This window comes from Gossypium arboreum, chromosome 4, assembly GCF_025698485.1.
Source record: "Gossypium arboreum isolate Shixiya-1 chromosome 4, ASM2569848v2, whole genome shotgun sequence".
NCBI lineage: Eukaryota > Viridiplantae > Streptophyta > Magnoliopsida > Malvales > Malvaceae > Gossypium > Gossypium arboreum.
In genome coordinates, this window is record NC_069073.1 from 26,365 (window position 1) to 44,496 (window position 18,132).

Genomic DNA, 18,132 nt, shown 5'->3' on the forward strand with positions numbered 1-18,132 from the left:
GAGGCCACTTCCACGTTCATTCCTTAGAATCCATCCTCTTAAATACAATCAGCATTCCTCAAAATTCCAAAAAATTCTCATCTATTACCCTTAGCAAGACCGCTAGTGAAAACAAATTAAACAAAAATAAAAAACACAGCCCTTTATATAGACAGCTCTTAACACAAACAAAAGAACCTCTACTCTCTGTTGCACTAATTTATTGATTTATTGTAATAGTTAAAAGGTAACAACTGGAACTTAAAGGGGAAAAAAACAAGAAAACTCAGCTGCAAGTCTGCAACATGCAGCTTAATTAAAGTCTATTTCGATTATTTCGATTCTCGACCATTTAAATGTCCAATTCTTGCTTCCAATAAGCTTGTGCTTCTTCGAGTGTCCAAAATGTCCAAATATGAGACTCAGCTTTCTCGGGAGCCTCCAGAATTTCCTGTTTTCAGCAGGACCAGTTCATTATTGGGGAACAGACAGCACAGGTAAAATGCAACTGCAATTTAAGTTTTTTCTACATGGAAAAACCAAATAGTTGGGCTGTCAATAAACCTCTCTACAGTTCCTAGTCATCGTTCCGTTTACATGAATGTAATCATCATTAGCATTCATAAAATGACATGCTATGTTTTCTTACTCAGCCCCTTCATTTCCCTAAAGCCATGTTCAACACATATTCAAAGAGAATATAACCTAAAATTTTGTACTATAAAGAGAAATGGATATAACTGTCTATTTAAAAACAAGTGATTTAAATTTACTATTTATAAATTTTAAATTGAATTATATTATTTGATTGATGATTAGAGTTATCCGCATATTAAATTAGATCAGACTTGATAAATAGATGATATTTTCCTTAAGGTAAACTTAACCTTTCAGATTTGAAATCTATTTTTTATAAATAATATATTTATTAATCAAAAAAATTGTTAAGGAAACCCCTCTGCTATTCATCTATCTTGAAAAGAGCATAACAAGGTTTGGCCTTTAGAAAAGTTATATTCAATTTTTATGAATTGAAGATACAACATTTTCTTAAATATTACAATCATGATGTGCTTAGACCCAGATAAAATTAAGCCTATTTTTCCAAGCTTTTGTTTTGCTTAAGTCCTGATGGTTTTATGTGTTTTTGCATATTAATAATAACCCAATACTTTAAGAAAACCCTAAACCAACGTCTGGATATCCTTCAAATGGGATATAACCAAGCCAGGATATCCCTCTCTTGGATATTCCAATACCGAGATATCTCTGGAATGGGATATCCCTGCCTGGAATAAGAGTGACAGGTAGTCCGTTTTGTGGAGATATTCTTCAGGGCCTTCGATCTCCCTCCATAAGATAAATAAAATACTCAAATAGCTAGCCTAGTTTGAATGAATATACTACAGAATTTAATGCATTAATAATCATGGGGGAGTTTTTATTGGGTAGGTTTGAAAGGTAAGGTTGATACAGGCTCAACCCAAAAAATAATCTAAAATTTTTGTAAAAACTCAGCCCGTGCATATTAAATTTTTTAAAAACCCCAAACCGGGATAGTGACAAACCGGGATATCCAACCTTAGGATATCCCTAGAATGGGATATACCTGCCATGAATAAGTACAACAAGTAGTCCGGTCCAAATAAGAAAAAAAGCTGAACCGGACACTAAAACTATCAAACTAGGCACTAATATTTGTGAACGGAGATAGCATAGAAGTGGGATATACCCGGAGTAGGCTATTCACTTAAAAGAACCTATTCAGCTAATATACAGAGATACCAGGGGTCTACCTAAAACTTCCAATCAAAATCCATTTGCAAATCATACCCAACAGAACTCAGACAATCCCAACTATTTTAAAGAAAAAAGCACCTAGCAGTACGAAAAAGAAAACATACATGCATACACGAATCATGACAATCTCCATCGTATGTGATCAAGAAACCCAAATCGACAAAAACCTTTGCAATTAGCAAGTCGGTTGAAATTCTCCAATTCTTATCAATATCAACAACCATCCCAATTAGATTATTATTATTATTTTTTTAAAACTAAATTACAGACTTTTTGAGAAAACTAAGAAACAGAATGTCACAACTCACAACGAATTAAAAAGAAATGTTATCCAGAAAAACTACCAAATAAACTCTCGGCAGTGGGCATGTACCATAGATCTAGATCTAGCTACCATTTTGAAACCAATGGCCATGTCTGAAAAAGGGTGCCATGCCTTGTCCGATGTTCCTGGAGTTTCAAATTCTGAAAGAAATAGACTTTCTCTAAAGCTGAAAATCAAAATCTCTGACAAAATTACACAGTAAACAAACGAAAAGAATAAACAGAACTATCAAAACCATTTTTATTTGAAAACGGAAAATCGACTTTTGAAAACGAAAAGTTGGGAGTCGCCACCAATCGTTTTTAATAGGGTGTGATTGGATCACCTCAAAACACGATCGTTTTTAATAAATAAATAAATTTTTCAAAACGACGATTTTGGTCTGCAAAAATAGAAAACTGGTTCGAAAGTCAATTACGTACGAGGAAGGATTAGCACCCTCGACACGCACAAAATTGGTACTTGATTGATTATTTAGTGTCTTAATGTCGAGAATTAAAGATTTGGACAGAGTTCAAAACGCGATCCTCCTTTTATTGGCTTTTAAAACATTTAGATAAGTCAAATGTATATTAAAGACCATCTCACCTCAAGGTAAAATATTATATCCAGTACGTTAGAACACAACATTTTTGACCCTCAATTGTGAGCTTGCCTTTAGAACGTGCGTTTTAGCCTTAAGAGGATATTCGAATATTCAAAACAAACAAATAAAGCGAAGCCCAGTACGTTAGGGCACGATCCTTTGAATTCTTTAAATACCGAACATTGCCTTTATTTTAAAAACAATTGAGAATAAATCTGTGAATAAATGAATTTGGGCAATTAAAATTTAAAAAAACAAAAATAATGGTATGTCACATGCAAATAACATTACAATAATAAGCTGAGCGATGCATATTAACAATAAAACATAGTGGAAAAAAAAGATTTAATGACAAATAATAAAATGGTAGTGGTAACATGTTAATAATAGTGCAAACAAAAGAAATAAAAACAATTATATAAATATATAAAACAGAAGAAAATAGGAAGAAGGGTTCCTACAATACACATATTAATAATAAGAAAATAGTCAAAATAAGCAGTATAATTTTAAAATGGGATCTTCAAAAGAAATAAATTGTCTATATGAAAATATAATATATATATACATAGATAAAGAAAGGATCTATACAAAAAAAGTGAAAACAATAATATATATGCATATGGAGGATAAAACAAATTTAAAAAGAAAATATATAGGGTAATGAAAATATAGAATTAATTAACTATAATAATAGTAATAATAGAATAATGCTACAATAACCATAAACATAGTAATAACGAGTAAAATAATAACAACAACAAAATAGAAGGCGATAATAATAATAATATATTAATAAAAATAATAATATAAAAATAATAAAAATAATAAAATGTTTCTAATAATAATAAATTAATAATGATAATAAATGTATATAAAATAATAGTAACAGTAATAAAATAAATATAATAATAATAATAATATATAATAATAACAATATTAAAAATAACACTCTCCCTCTCTCTTCTAAATCCGGCCATCGGTCCGGCCTCACTCCGGTCACCGGACCCCCACGGGCTTACGTCGGCGCCACCGTACACGACAGCCGAACCTCAAAAAAACCTTTTTCGGTAATTCTAAAATGGGTAAACTTCTTTCTTTTATTTTTACTTTCGTATAAGAAAACAAAATAAAATTGAAAAGAAAACAATAAATAAACAAAGAACTTAAAACATGAATAGACAAAGAAACCTCTTTTGCTTTGATATTTGATTAATCTCCAAAAAAGAACCCGCCCCCTTTTACAATGGTTTTGAATGGCTTTTATAACTTTTACAATGGTTCATTGGGAAGGTCATCTATTTTGACACAAGGAAGGAGGGATATATGCAATTTAACTCTAAAGACAATTTCTTCCAACAAGGATGAATAATGGATATTGCTTTAAGCTTTTATTAGGGTTTTTCACTGTACGGATATATTTATTCAATTTATCTCATGGATTTATGGCCTATACCTATAAATACTTGCATATCAAGTTTTAAGGTTTTCCTCAGCATTGATGTTCTTTCAGTTCCCCACCTTCTTATAACCACTAAGACTCTTTTAGTCTTTACCACCAGAATTTCTCGATACAATTTCCATTTAATTTCACTCCTATTTTCCTTCTCTTTCTTTTCCTTATACAGCATCAAGTGTGAGCAAAACTCAAAAGGCAAATCAAATTGACAAAACTTCACCAATCATTGAAGGTTCTAGAACCGCTAAGCCCACGTTACAAGCAATAGTACCGAGAATTACTACTGGAAAAATATATAAAAGATCATTGGGCCATGCGGGTTCCCCATAATAATTATGACCCATACCTTTAGCTAATTTAACTCTTAATACAGGATCGTTCAACTCAGGTTTTTTTGTTATTAGGATAGCTGAATTTTTCTAGATCCATCCCCCAAAGGAACCGGACATGATAATTTTTCATCATTCGGCACAAGCAAAAGTCAATCGAATCAAATGGATACAAACGGATACCCATAAAATAAATCTGCAGCATTCTTTTAACAATACTCCATACTTTTTTTCCAAATTAATACCCAGCCATAATTGTAGTTTCCTCCATGATAGAGGGCATAAATGTTTACTGCTCAGTTAGCATGAGGACAAAAAAATTGTACCTTAGACAAACCAGTTAGGCCATCCTTTGATTTTGGAATAATTGAAATGTGCGTAGGAGCCCCGGGGAGCTATGTCCCTAAAAGCTAAGACCTACAAACAAAAAAAAGGCAAACAAACATAATGTTAGCGCAAATGAATGTCAAATAAACTTAAACCTAGCAGAAAAGAATTAACATATTAACCTAAAGAAACAGCAAGAATATATTCATGTGAACCTACCCCAAACAGATAAATAAAACTAGGTCATTCGCACATGCAACTGACGAGGTTAATGCATGATTCATACAGAAAACAATAACATAAATTAACATTCGCAAATAGAAATCAAACTAATAGGTTAAAAAGCTAAAAATTAGCATTCACAAATAGAAATCAAACTAAGAGGTTAAAAAGCTAAAAATTTCAACCTCAGATTATAGTTTTGCAAACAAAAACTATAATCATAGCTGAAGATTTTCATGCTTCTCTAATTAAGAAGTTTGATATTTTGTTATCATGTTTCACTTAATGTTGATCAAATATCAGATATCAGCTAGTGTTAACAGAAAGGACAACACATTATCTTTGATTGTCACCTATTTAACTGCTCAACATACCAAAAGCCCAAGCCACCCTTACTAGAAGCTACAGAGAAATGAAAGGGCCTAACCTCGAGCCTAACGCAAAACTAAAGGCTATTTCATAGCAAATTAACATGAGAAAACATTGATCCATATTTGGAGATCAACCAAATCCAATCCAACCAAATTGACTAGAAAAAATTAAAAACCCTAACTCAAAACTGACACAAAAGTCTATCAAAGATTATTCAAACTCAAGGAAACTTTCCAATTGCTACATAATTGTAAGCAACAGACTAAAATGAAAAAGAAAGTTACAAAAATATGAACAAATGAAAGAAGATAAGATTTACTTGATAGTTCCAAATTAAGTAGTTCCTGAAGACTCCAAGACTTAGTATGATAACAAACTGTTGATGACCTTCTCATCCAGGTCCATATGGAATTAACCACAATTCTATAAAAATATTTGTAAAATATACCAAAGAGCTTAAGTTATGTTCTAGCATCTCCAAATTTCATCTAAGAAAAATCAATGAAATACTGTGCAGAGACTAAAATATCGATTATATGTATTTACTTATAAAATGGATAAAACAAAAAATGTATACATTGAATACTAAGATGCTAAAATAATTCATACCATCATTTATCATCAATAATAACATTTGAAGAAAAGAACAATTAAGGCCATATTTCTTTTGTTACCAATAAAATATCTTTTCCTAGAAAGTCATTTATCTCTTCACTAAAAAAGGGGGGAAAAAAGAAAAATGAAGATACCAAAAAGATGCTAAGTACATGTGTCAGAAAGATGAAATGAACCAGGAAAGGTGTCATTGTAAAGAGCAGAGATGTATCACATTACAGGAGAAGATGCATAACACGTTTGAGAAAGGAGAGACAAATTGAGAAGGTTGGTCGGTATTAGAAATGGACAAAGTGTTTGGCTAATAAAATAAAAAGGCTTATTGTAAAATCTTTACCAGAAGTGATAGCTTTAAAGCTTTCGGCCAATGGAAGCAAAATTCAAAGCTAATTAAAATTTTCTTCTGTGCAACAGTGTGTACTGATATTTCTTTGTTACGAAAGAAATAAAATAATAAGGATTTTTCATTAAGGCAGCAATAAACAGCAAAAATCACATACATCAACTTCAAAACATCATACCAAACAATCCCTAGCTGCTAATCCACACAACCTCGACAGCTTCAATACAGTTACATACAATATCTTTACCTAATTCAAACCACATAATCAAGCTTTGTTACATACAATATCTCTACCTGATTCAGCTCACCTAATCAAGCTTTGTACATTAGGTCTCTAATTTTAGTTGCGCATCTGCGGACATATTCCTGATTTTGGTAATGCCAACAACATTTTCATTTGTTCAATTTGGAATGGATCTTCCAAAGTTTCAGCTAGCAGTCCTGAAAGCTACTTAAACTCTAATAAATCAAAGAGTGGCCTTCACCAGTTTTCATCATCAAAATTATCTAAAATTTTACACGTGGTCCACTTAACTTCTCTTGGAAGTCATAACCTCTTTCCATTAACAATTATAAAGCCAATTGCATTCTTTCTAACTCTTACTTGAACATGAAAAACCCTGGTATCTTCTTTTTTTGTTAAGACAACTTTCACTAATAACTAACAACACTCACAAAGGCAAACAAAGGACAGACATTTCCGAACCAATATGTAGAATTAAAACATCAGTAGCACAACTCAACCAAAACTCAAACACCAAGTAAGGAACAGACAGCGCCAGGACATGGAAATACCAATGATCGCACAGAGAACTCAATAAAACAGAACAAATATCACCATCAAGCCATGAAAATACTTCCCTTCAAATGCCAACCTTACCTAATAAGCTTTATAAATCTTTTTTTTTCAGCCTCATGAAACCATCAACTAATAAGCAAATAAAATTATGTTTTATTAGGAATGAACGTGGAAGTGGCCTTATGCCTTGAAATATTATTAGGTTCATTAATTGGATCAGTCAGCTGGTTAAATGTTTCAGGGAAATGAGATAGCAGAGGTATTAGGTAAGGTTGGCATTTAAAGGGAAGTATTTGCATGGCTTGAGGGTAATATTTGTTCTTTTTTATTGAGTTCTCTGTGCGATTATTGGTATTTCCATGTCCTGGTGCTGTCTGTTCTTACTTGGTGTTTGAGTTTTGGTTGACGTGTGCTACTGATGTTTTAATTGGACATATTGGTTCTGAAATGTCTTTGTCCTTTGTTTGCTTTTGCGAGTGTTGTCTGAAATGGTAGCTGTTAAAAGCCTTTATGAAGGTTCTTACAAAAATGTTACTAGATATTGAAGCTCGTAACATAGGCACATAAGAAAAGGGAACATGAAAGAGATTCAAATGTTAAAGCAGACAATTCACCAGGAAAATGAAACATTAAAAGACGACTTTCCTATTAAATCTTCTAAAAAACTTCAAATAAGCATATATCTAAAGATAAACATCAAACACAACTTTCAAATTTTTAGATCACCAGAAAACTTTAAGTTAATGAACAAAGTACTTACTGGATCTTCCCAGGTGATTCTGGCTTGACATTGGGGGTCACTGCATTGTCAGTGGACTCTGGCTTTACACTAGTTGTTACAGCACTATCGATGGACCCTCAATTCACACCGTGGATTCCTGCACTATTCACTAACTTGCATTAGTTTTTAAATTTGGCCATTTTGGAACCACAAAGTAAAGGCCAACTTCAGCTAGAAAACATAGGTAAAACCCCTTAGCTCTCTTATTTTAACAGGGCATTAGACAAGATTAAAAATGATTTAGATTTAGCTGGAATAGAAAGGTAAATGGTCAACCTTGCCAGGCAAAGAATCATAACCAAAGATGCTGAACAGATGGCTAAGCTAGACAATCAGTCACATCTCTTAATACAAATTCTTGTAGTATTAAAGAACACAAAAACATTGTCTTTTGGTGTAAGAATACACACGAACTATCCAACTCTGACAAACTAGAGCAAAGTGGATTACCTGCTGGTCATCATCATTTTCAGCATGGGTTATTCCTAGAAATCTCCAACCTTCAGCATTCTCAGGATTTTTCATAATTTCAGCCTCTAGGGCAAGCACTGCTTCACTCAAAAGTCCTTTCCTCAATAGCTCTTGACCTTCTTTTAAAGGTTTTTGATGACCAACATATGGATTCATATCAGAAAATGCAAAGACACCCCTTGAAGGGTCCGACCGCTGAGGAACCTACAAGTTTTCACATCCAAAACATTCATGTAGAATTAAGAGAGGTTATAAAGTGAACTTCAAGGCTACTAGACTTACTCATCATATGAATTTGCCCAGTTATCAGACAAACTATCTCCCAAAGCCCCCTCATCTACTTGACGACCAAATTCTTCTGCCCAGTCATCAACATGCAACTTTGAGAATTCATTGACCCATTGATCATCGACAGACTCTTGTCGCAATATGGTGAGTTTCTTAAATCCAACAGATAGAAACATTAATGGAGATACTATTAGCACCTCAAAGAAGGAAAAGCATCAAAATATCACCATATTATTTACCAGAAAAAGTGGTGTTTGAAACTGAATCAGAGGGTTTGTGAGGTGGAGCTGTTTGAGAAAATTCACAAGGTTTGGCTCCTCTGTCTTCCATCCTGCTCTTAACCCATTGGCGACAATCTTGCATGTCGAGCTGTGTTCTCCTACATATTAGAACAGCATTTGTCGGCTCACTAGTTCTTGTAGAGTAATAGTACTTGCAAAAATAGAAAATTGCACATTTCCAAATAAAACATTAGTCCACCCCACCCAAGAGAGAGAGAGAGTGAGATGAGTAGCAAGGTCAAAACAAAAATGTCGTATATACACACACCCAAAGTCTCCACGTCGGAAGGTCAAAGGAAAGACACAGTTCAATTTTCGTGTTCTCTCCCAAAGGAAAACCGTTTTGCTTTGGTCACCCCGATATCGACACGAAATTGGAGAGTTACCTTAGCAAAAACCCTAACCATGATGATGGTTTGATGATGTCTGGTGACGACATTGCTCCATGTCTCGAAGAGTTCAACGAGGAGATCCGAGAGACATTGGAGAAACTTGAGGAAGAAAAAAAGAGAAGCAAAGAGATCCAAAAGGAAAAGGAAGAGAGAAAAATGAAGGGACTGTTTTGGTGGGATGACCCTATTGATAATAATATGGGAATTGAGGAACTTGAAGCTTATGCTAAAGCCTTGGAGGAGTTAAGGAATAATGTGGCTAATAGGGCTAGTGCATTGTTGGAAGATGTTTTTGCCATGTCGACTGCCATGACGGTGGCTAATCCTGATGGTATGGGCAACAGTTTCGCCGTCCAAAACAGTGGCTTTGCCGTCGGAGACACCGGAGGGTACGAGGATTTCAATCCAGGTGTTGAAGGTTTTAATTTTAGTCATGGTCATGACTTAGACTATTAAATATTTTCTATTCATCATTGAAGGTATGTCTATGGTTATTATTTTACCTTATAAAATTAATCTGCTTAGTTTTTAATTATTTTATGAACAATATAGATCTATATATATGATCATATATAAATGAAAGCTAGTTTTTTTTATACCTTTAACTGCATTATTATAGCTTTACATCTTTGTTTATATAGGGTGGGTTTAGATTGGTGGTGGGTTTAACTGCAATTAATGTAAAAGTAACGGTTGTTGTAAGACTAGATATTTAGCATAGTCAAAAAGTAAACTAAATGTACAATACCTAATGCACGCACCCAATCATTCATCCAAACCCACGCATTGTTTTATATAATTTTATTTATTTATTCATATTTTTATCATAAAGTTGATAATTTCGGTATTAATATTGCTCAATAATATATTTAAGAGAATCTTAAAAGTGATTTTGCATTGAATAAAAGAAATTTTATACGCTTTGTATTGTTTTTTCTTATATTTCTTAAGAAATTTCTAGATCCACAAAAGATTTAATGTCAATATGTTGATACAAAAATCAGTCCTTATTTTTAGTGATGTATTTTCCTTTTTCAAATATAATAATAAAATTATTTTATTTGGAAACAATTTAAAGTTTTTACTATCTAAATCACGCAAAAGAAAAAAATAACTTATCCGTGAAAATATTTATTTTGAACAATCACATTACAGGTTCCGATCATATCTGTTTTTTTTTTACACAATACCTAAAACTACCTATAGCCCTTCCTCAACCTATAAATGGGAAGATAATGTGTTTTAACGCATCTACGTCCTCCTACATCATGGCTATACCAATAGAACTAAGATTGAATCCGCACATGAAAATATTATTTGCTTGCTTAATAAACTTAATTAGATTACTATCATCTTGGTTTTCAATTTTTATTTTATGTGTTTTTTTATAAATTGAATCATGATAAAGTTATTATTATTTTAGGTAATTTTACAATTAATGTACACACTTTTAACTCGAGTTTCTAAATTACACATCACAATTATGATTCAAACCTATGAAAAATTCATCCAATACCACTAGATTTAGAGTATAAATAGAAATCGAGCAAAAACAAATTGCAAAAGTCATGATTATTCTAGTTGCAAATCTAAATAAAAAAGAATGCATTCGCTAACCAACAATTAATTGTGCTAAAAGAAGACAAAAAATGAAGCATAGTGTTTCATAACCACTGTGACAGTAATATCGAGATGCCTAACCATTATAGTGATAAATGGTATAAATACGCAAACATGTATGGTAAGTTTCTTAAATCCAAAAGATAGAACCATTAATGGAGATACTATTAGCACCTCAAAGAAGGAAAAGCATCAAAATATCACCATATTATTTACCAGAAAAAGTAGTGTTTGCAACTGAATCAGAGGGTTTGTGAGGTGGAGCTGTTTGAGAAAATTCACAAGGTTTGGCTCCTCTGTCTTCCATCCTGCTCTTAACCCATTGACGACGAGCTTGCATGTCGAGCTTTGTTCTCCTACATATTAGAACAGCAGTTGTCGGCGCACAAGTTCTTGTAGAGTAATAGTACTTGCAAAAATAGAAAATTGCACATTTTCAAATAAAATATTAGTCCACCCCACCCAAGAAAGAAAGAAAGAGCGAGATGAGTGTCATGGTCAAAACAAAAATGTCATATATACACACACCCAAAGTCTCCACATCGGAAGATCAAAGGAAAGACACAGTTATTGCCAGCCATTCTTCATCGTACTGAACCTCATAAGGTCCTAGATCAGATCAATATCAACAATCAAAAAGATCAGAGAAAGCCAGAATTCATTTATTAGCTTCCAGCAAAGACCAAAAGAAAGAACCTAAATGAAATGGTCAGAACATATGATAGATACCTGCAAGAACTGCGCCCTGGAAGGCATTTATCGAGTGCAAGAAATTTTGTCACTCGACCACCCTCTTCATGTTCAACAAAGCGGTGAATTTGCAGTGCAAGTGAGCTGAAAACCAATACGATGGTCTGAGTTTTTCAAGCAGCTGAGCAGCAGGTTTGCTTACAAGAGTTCCTTACTGGATCTAGGAAATATGTTTCAACCAACAAGCAACCAGGAATGGTCAACAAGAAAACTGAATACGCTTGATATGAAGATTTTCATTCTATCACATATGTCCATTTCCACCAATTGAATATAATTACCTCATCTTTGAAATGTTTTTTTGTAGCAAACAAGTTGTTACCAGTTCCCATAATCAGTGATGCTGAGCGGCCAATCGTGTGAAAGGAAAATATCAATCAGTTCCTCTAGGTGCATGAGCTTGTGAACATCGTACTCCCAAACATGATACACAGACCTGATAGTATTGTCATTATAGGCTGGCCTTTCATGGTGTCCTGCTCAAGGAAAAGCTAATTCATTGCAGTTTCAAAGCTTCGACTCTCCACCCTAAATAAGAATCAATATAACATATCTGACACTCGCTTGCAGTAAATATACAATCACCATTAAAAGAACTCCAGAATAAACATAGAATAGACAAGTAAAAGAACTTCACACCCAACCTAAACAATAATTACGCGTATTGTAAATTCCCGAAAGTCCACCGATACAAATAATGCCAAACTTCACAACCACAGCATACCCCAAGAAGTATATATTAGGTGCTGCCCATCCCCCATAATACCTAAAGTTTACACATTTCAATAGCAGAAGGTAAAATTCAAGGCCTTTTCATAAAAGAATCAGAATCCCCAAGCTAGAACATATGAAGAAAATGGGGTGACTTACAATTCCCATAAATAATTGGAAGCTTCATGATTTCCACCGATAAAAAATCGTGGGAACTGGGGCAACCTCCTGACCCGAATAGTATTTCCAGAATGACTTCATCTCCCTATATTTTGGGGCCACATTAAGGCTATCCATATCTTTTTGATTCCTGACTGCCTAAGTTGCAAAAAAAAAAAAAAAAATTAAGTTCATATAAAAATTGGGTATCTGGAAAGTGACAAAATTTCATATAAAAACAAAAAATGGAGAAAGTGGGAGTGTAAGAGAAAGAACCTGGAAATCACCATAACAAAGGAGGAGGTAAATTTTGATGTTGCGAGTGTTTCAATGTATTTAATGGTGTCGTAGACCTTGTCGAGATCTCCATGCATGCACCCTTCCACTGCTATCTTCATCGTTTTGAATTGGACACAATACTGTGGTAGGGTTTGAGAAAAACTTAAAACCTTAGGTTTTTTTCTAATCCTCTAAAGGTGAAAACACAAAACCATAACAAAAACACACTGAAAATAGAAGTAAAAAGAAGCATATATCTGAAACTAAAACAAGAATGAAAAGGGCGACGGCAGGATTAACAATAAAAGAGCCATGGACGGATGGAAAGACAGGAGACCAGATACCGAAAGAAAATATCTGTCACATTAAAAAAATGAAGATGAATGAGACGAAATCAGACAATGTTTTCAAAAATTCCAATACCATAAGCGGTTTCAACTTCTATTTATTATAGATTTTGCACCTGCAAAAGAGATAGAAAGGAATCCATGAATGTATACACAGGGCAAGAAAGATACTAACTAAAAACAGTTATTTATGGACAGGAAGAGTACTACATATCCCAGGAAGCAGTTTTTTTAATCCACGAGACCACCAGTAGGCTATCTGGACTGTCACATTAGAAAGAAAGACAGGTGAAAAAGTTTAAAGCATTATCTTAAGTGAGATAAAAGGGAAAGGAAAGAAGAGACTTTACTAAAACTAGAGACTTTACAAAATGAAATGGCAAAGACAAAGACAAAGTACAAGTAATGATTCATACCTGAAATCAGTCATCGATGAAGCAGAGAATCTCAAAAAATCACAAAAACCAGAAACGGCAGAGAAAACCTAGTGTAGCGTCTTTCTGTGTTTTTTTTTGGCATTCAGTGACCCAAAAATAGAAAAAATGAGAGGAATAAATTCAAAACAGACAGAGAGAGAGAGAGAGGAGTCGGTGAATAAATTGGGTGCTATGGAGAGAAGAGATGGATTTGCGGATTCAAATTTCGAATAATGGGAAGGGAACTGACCTTTGATCGGAGGTAAGACGCCGGAAAGTGTTGATGGCGCGGCAGTGTCTAAGGTTTGTTACGAAAGGACAAGAAAGGAAGGGAAAGAGAATAAAGAAAATGAAAGAGAGGATTAACAGAGATCAAAGAATGGAAAAACAACAGAGAATAAAAGGGGAAATAAATAAAGGAAAATAAATTTAAAGAGGTGGATGAATAGGTGAAGAAATGGGGAAGCTATGAACGGAGGAGAGAGAACTTAATTTTCTAAATCCCCAAGTAACAACGGTAACATTTATGGTAATTAATACCTTCTTTAAATTACTTTTTTTTTGAGAAATTAAAGACAAAAAAGGCAAAGAGACTTAGGAAAAAATACTGGGGAATCGGGATACACCCAGGCCGGGATATACCAATATGGAATAACAACGAACCGGGATATCCCTGGAGTGGGATATCCCTGGGCGGAATAAGTGTGACAGGTTGGCCGGTCCAAACAAGAAAAAATAGCTGAACCGGCCACTAAAACCCATAAACCGGAAACCAAAAATTCAGAACCGGAAGAAGAAAAGGCAGGATATCCGGAGAATAGCTTATTCCGATTCGGAATATGACAGAGATAAAGCCGGAACAGAATAAGAACGAAAATTCACAGCCGGTAAAGGAAAAAATATGTTAGAAAAAAATTAAGGGGAAATCGGAGAGAATAAAGGGATTAACTGAAAGACATGTATTTTTTCAATATTTCCGTAAGAGAACAAAATTTTCGAAATTAAAAACCTTTAAGTCTCCTGTTTGGCTTCCGGGAAAATGCGGGATGAAAAGAATTTGCCAACTCACAGGTGAATCAGGAATTATTTAAAAAGAACAAGGACTAATGTCAAGTTTGATACAAATTTTCCTTGATTTTTCTCGATCAGAGAAACCAAACAGAATAAAAAGAGATGAAGAAAAAACAAGATTTTTCTAAAGAATCAAAATTTATACCTTAAAAGAAAGACTAGCACTACCTCAACTCACTCATTCAGAAGAAGCTACCGTTGATTCATGAGTTCAAACATTTTCTTTTCCTTTTTCTAGAGAGAAAAAAGCTAATCACAATGGATCTTGATTTAACGGAGAGTTTATAACATAACAATATTATAATATTTTATTTTATTTTCATCGGTAAAATAAAATATTTAGAGGGGTAGAGTAATTGGTTTCGTAAATTTCAGGGGAGGGAACGGGCCTACTGGACATACATAAAACTAATCAAAAGAGTAGCTAATAAAGGAGAAAGGAACGTTAGAAATAAAGGAAAAATAGGAGAGAATATGGGAATAAGCTGGTCGTTACGCCACACGCCCAGTACAATTTCAGAATTAGTGTACTTTTCATTTTATTCAATTCAGTCCCAACCGGCCTTTTTTTTATACAAATACATGGTGTCAACTTTTACAAGATGATTTGTGAGGTATGTACAGAGTAAAGGGTGTGTCAAATAAGGGAGTATCCTTACCAAAAATAAATTAATCTTGGATACATAATGGGTTTCATTTTAGACCATAAAATTTTATTACTGACCAATCAAAAAGCTTTCATCTTTCCATCGAGATTAGGGTTATTTGAACGAATTCTTTTTCCAAAATATGTTGAGACCTATATATTGAAAACAAGGTGATTTAATTCCTGATCACATACCCATAAATTTTCATTTAGAAGGATTGACCATCTCAGAAATATGCAAAAGGAAATGAAGACATAAAGAAAGAAATGCAGTTCCCTTTTCATGAATGTCAAGACAATGAGAGAACAGTGAAGGATATAAAGCAGAAAAGGCAAAGACAAAGGATTTATAAAGCAGAAAAAAAATCATAAAAATACCCACTGACATACAAGTAAAAAAGCATCAACCAATAAGCAAATTAAAATTATGTTAATCTAAGGATTGAGACTAGAACCTATTCATTTAAAAGATTACAACTCAATTTCCCTTCATGTAAGGCTAGGTAACACAGATGAGTATAATTCTATCTTTAACCAAAATCAGAGTATTTTCACCAAATGGATATATCAATAATCACACAAAACTTCCCATTCAGCTGACACACAGAGATACCATGGGTCTACCTAAAACTTCCAATCAAAATCCATTTGCAAATCATACCCAACAGAACTCAAACAATTCCAACTATTTTAAAGAAAATATACCCAATACTTACTGACTAATGCAAGCACCTAGCAGTATGAAAAAGAAAACAAACAAAAATAAAGAACAAGACCGACATCTATAGATCTGAAAGACGGGACGAAACAGTATTTCTAAAGCTGAAAACCAAAAACCCTAAGAAAAATCCACTGAAATACAAGTAAAAAAGCATGGAGCTGAAACTAAAAAAGAGATTGATACCTGAAATGAGTCTCCGTTGAAGCAGAGAATTTCAAAAATCACAAAAACTCACGAAAACGCTCTTCCTACTCTAGCGTGTGTTTTTTTGGCCTGTGGATGCCCAAAGCTAAAAAAGAATGACAGGAAAACGTTGAAAAGAGACCGAGAGTGAGAGAGAATCTTCGAAGAAATGGGGCGCAATGGATTGGATAGATATACTTGAGGATTTAAATTTCAAATGATGAGAAGGAAGCTGGCCTGATCGGAGGTAAGACGCTGGAAAGTGTGTGGAGGAAGCGGCAGCACTTTGTTAGAAAGGACAATAAAGGAGAAAGAGAGAAAAAGAAGAAAAATAGTAGAAAAGAGGAGAGAATAAAGGGAGAACCGAACGTGCGAGAGATGAATGAAGAAAGAGTTTTTATATTATTTATTTTGAAAACGGTTTGAATTTTATTTTATTTTTTGAAAATATATAGGACTAGATATTAAATTAACTAAATAAATAGTTTATAAACAAAATTCAATAAAACCCAAAGTAAGAGAACAAAATAATAATAAAAGAGCCCATCTAACTAGCTAAATGAAGACCTAAAATAAGTCTAGTACATAGGGTATAGCTCAAAAATTCAGTAACTAAAATTTAAGGGCCCATCTAACTAACTAAATGAAGACCCAAAATAAGTTTAGTACATGGGTATAACGTAAGCTCAAAAATTCAGTAACTAAAATTTAAGAGGTCCACAGCCCCACATATACTAAAACAAAAGCCCAAAAACACCAGCCCAACCGTAAACTTTAAGGCCATATTTAGTTCAATGTAATCGCATGGGTATTACAACCCTATTCCGTAGGCCCACCTATACACATGTTTGGTTAAATGGAATGCCTTATTACGGGCTTATTGCATTACGCGCCTATGCAATGAGTGTCTGATTTCTATTCTGTCTATTCAACACCGATTACTTATTCGGTGTTTAAGGAGACCTTCACGCTCCCCACTTCGCTCCCCATTTCTTCGGCGATTCTCTCTCACTCTCGGTCTCTTTCCGACGTTTTCCTGTCATTCTTTTTCAGCTTTGGGTATACACAGGCCAAAAAAACACACACTCTAGTAGGAAGAGAGTTTTCGTGAGAGAGAAATCCTATGTTTTCTCTGCCGTTTCTGGTTTTTGTGATTTTTGAAATTCTTTGCTTCAACGGAGACTCATTTCAGGTATCAATCTCTTTTTTAGTTTCAGCTCCATGCTTTGATACTTGTATTTCAGTGGGTTTTCTTAGGGTTTTTGGTTTTTAGCTTTAGAAATCACTGTTTCGTTCCGTCTTTCAGATCTATAGATGTCGGTCTTGTTCTTCATTTTTGTTTGTTTATCGTCTACTACATGTTCTTTATTTTTGGATTGTTTGTTTCCCTCTGGTTAATATTATAGCTTTTGTGTTATTTTCTATTTCTTTTAAATCTTTGCTTAAACACTAATTAAAACATACTGATTTTTTAAATATTTTCAAAGAATTTTACATTAAATATTTTCATAACAACGTTTTAGTAAGTACTGTGTTGTTGGGCTTAGCTTTGCATCGGAACAGATTTTTCTAGTGTTTGTTCTAGTTAATTTTCATTCTTATTCTGCCTCAGGGATATCCCCATCATATCCCGTATCAGAATAAGCTATTCCTAGAATATTCCCATCATTTCCCGTCCCGGTTCAGTATTTTTAGTGTCATTATCTGTTTTGCGGGTGCAAAATCATGAAGCTTCCAATTATTTATGGGAATTGTAACCCACCCCCTTTTCTTCATATGTTCTAGCTTGGGGATTTTGATTCTTTTATGAAAAGGCCTTGAATTTTACCTTCTGCGATTGAAATGTGTGAACTTTAGGCA

General features: G+C 33.8%; 1 protein-coding gene, 2 long non-coding RNA genes and 1 pseudogene across 5 annotated transcripts; 1 reads left to right on the plus strand and 3 right to left on the minus strand.

The window, feature by feature from the left end:
* Window positions 1-64: 64 nt before the first annotated feature.
* Window positions 65-9,073, minus strand: LOC128291725 (uncharacterized). 3 transcript variants are annotated; one of them, XR_008281544.1, is made up of 6 exons: window positions 8,936-9,073; window positions 8,691-8,766; window positions 8,388-8,603; window positions 7,917-8,034; window positions 4,805-4,895; window positions 65-430 (listed from the first exon to the last, which is right to left on the minus strand). It is a non-coding gene; the product is annotated as an uncharacterized LOC128291725 (long non-coding RNA). The 3 variants fall into 3 exon arrangements; XR_008281545.1 differs by having other exon boundaries at window positions 7,917-8,039; XR_008281546.1 differs by having other exon boundaries at window positions 7,917-8,046.
* A 326-nt stretch (window positions 9,074-9,399) lies between these two features.
* On the plus strand, window positions 9,400-10,021 carry LOC108460875 (uncharacterized). The gene is made up of 2 exons (XM_053027044.1): window positions 9,400-9,787; window positions 10,011-10,021. Exons 1-2 carry the CDS (start codon window positions 9,400-9,402, stop codon window positions 10,019-10,021), a joined length of 399 nt encoding a protein of 132 aa, XP_052883004.1.
* An 808-nt stretch (window positions 10,022-10,829) lies between these two features.
* Window positions 10,830-11,555, minus strand: LOC128291726 (uncharacterized). Its single transcript, XR_008281547.1, has 2 exons — window positions 11,452-11,555; window positions 10,830-11,345 (listed from the first exon to the last, which is right to left on the minus strand). It is a non-coding gene; the product is annotated as an uncharacterized LOC128291726 (long non-coding RNA).
* Window positions 11,556-12,210: 655 nt separating this feature from the next.
* LOC108455827 (lariat debranching enzyme-like) lies at window positions 12,211-16,722 on the minus strand (annotated as a pseudogene).
* Window positions 16,723-18,132: the final 1,410 nt, after the last annotated feature.

What these genes read in the sequence shown, in the direction of transcription:
- LOC108460875 (XM_053027044.1), top strand. Translation starts at nt 9,400, where the DNA reads ATGTCTGGTGACGACATTGCTCCATGTCTCGAAGAGTTCAACGAGGAG.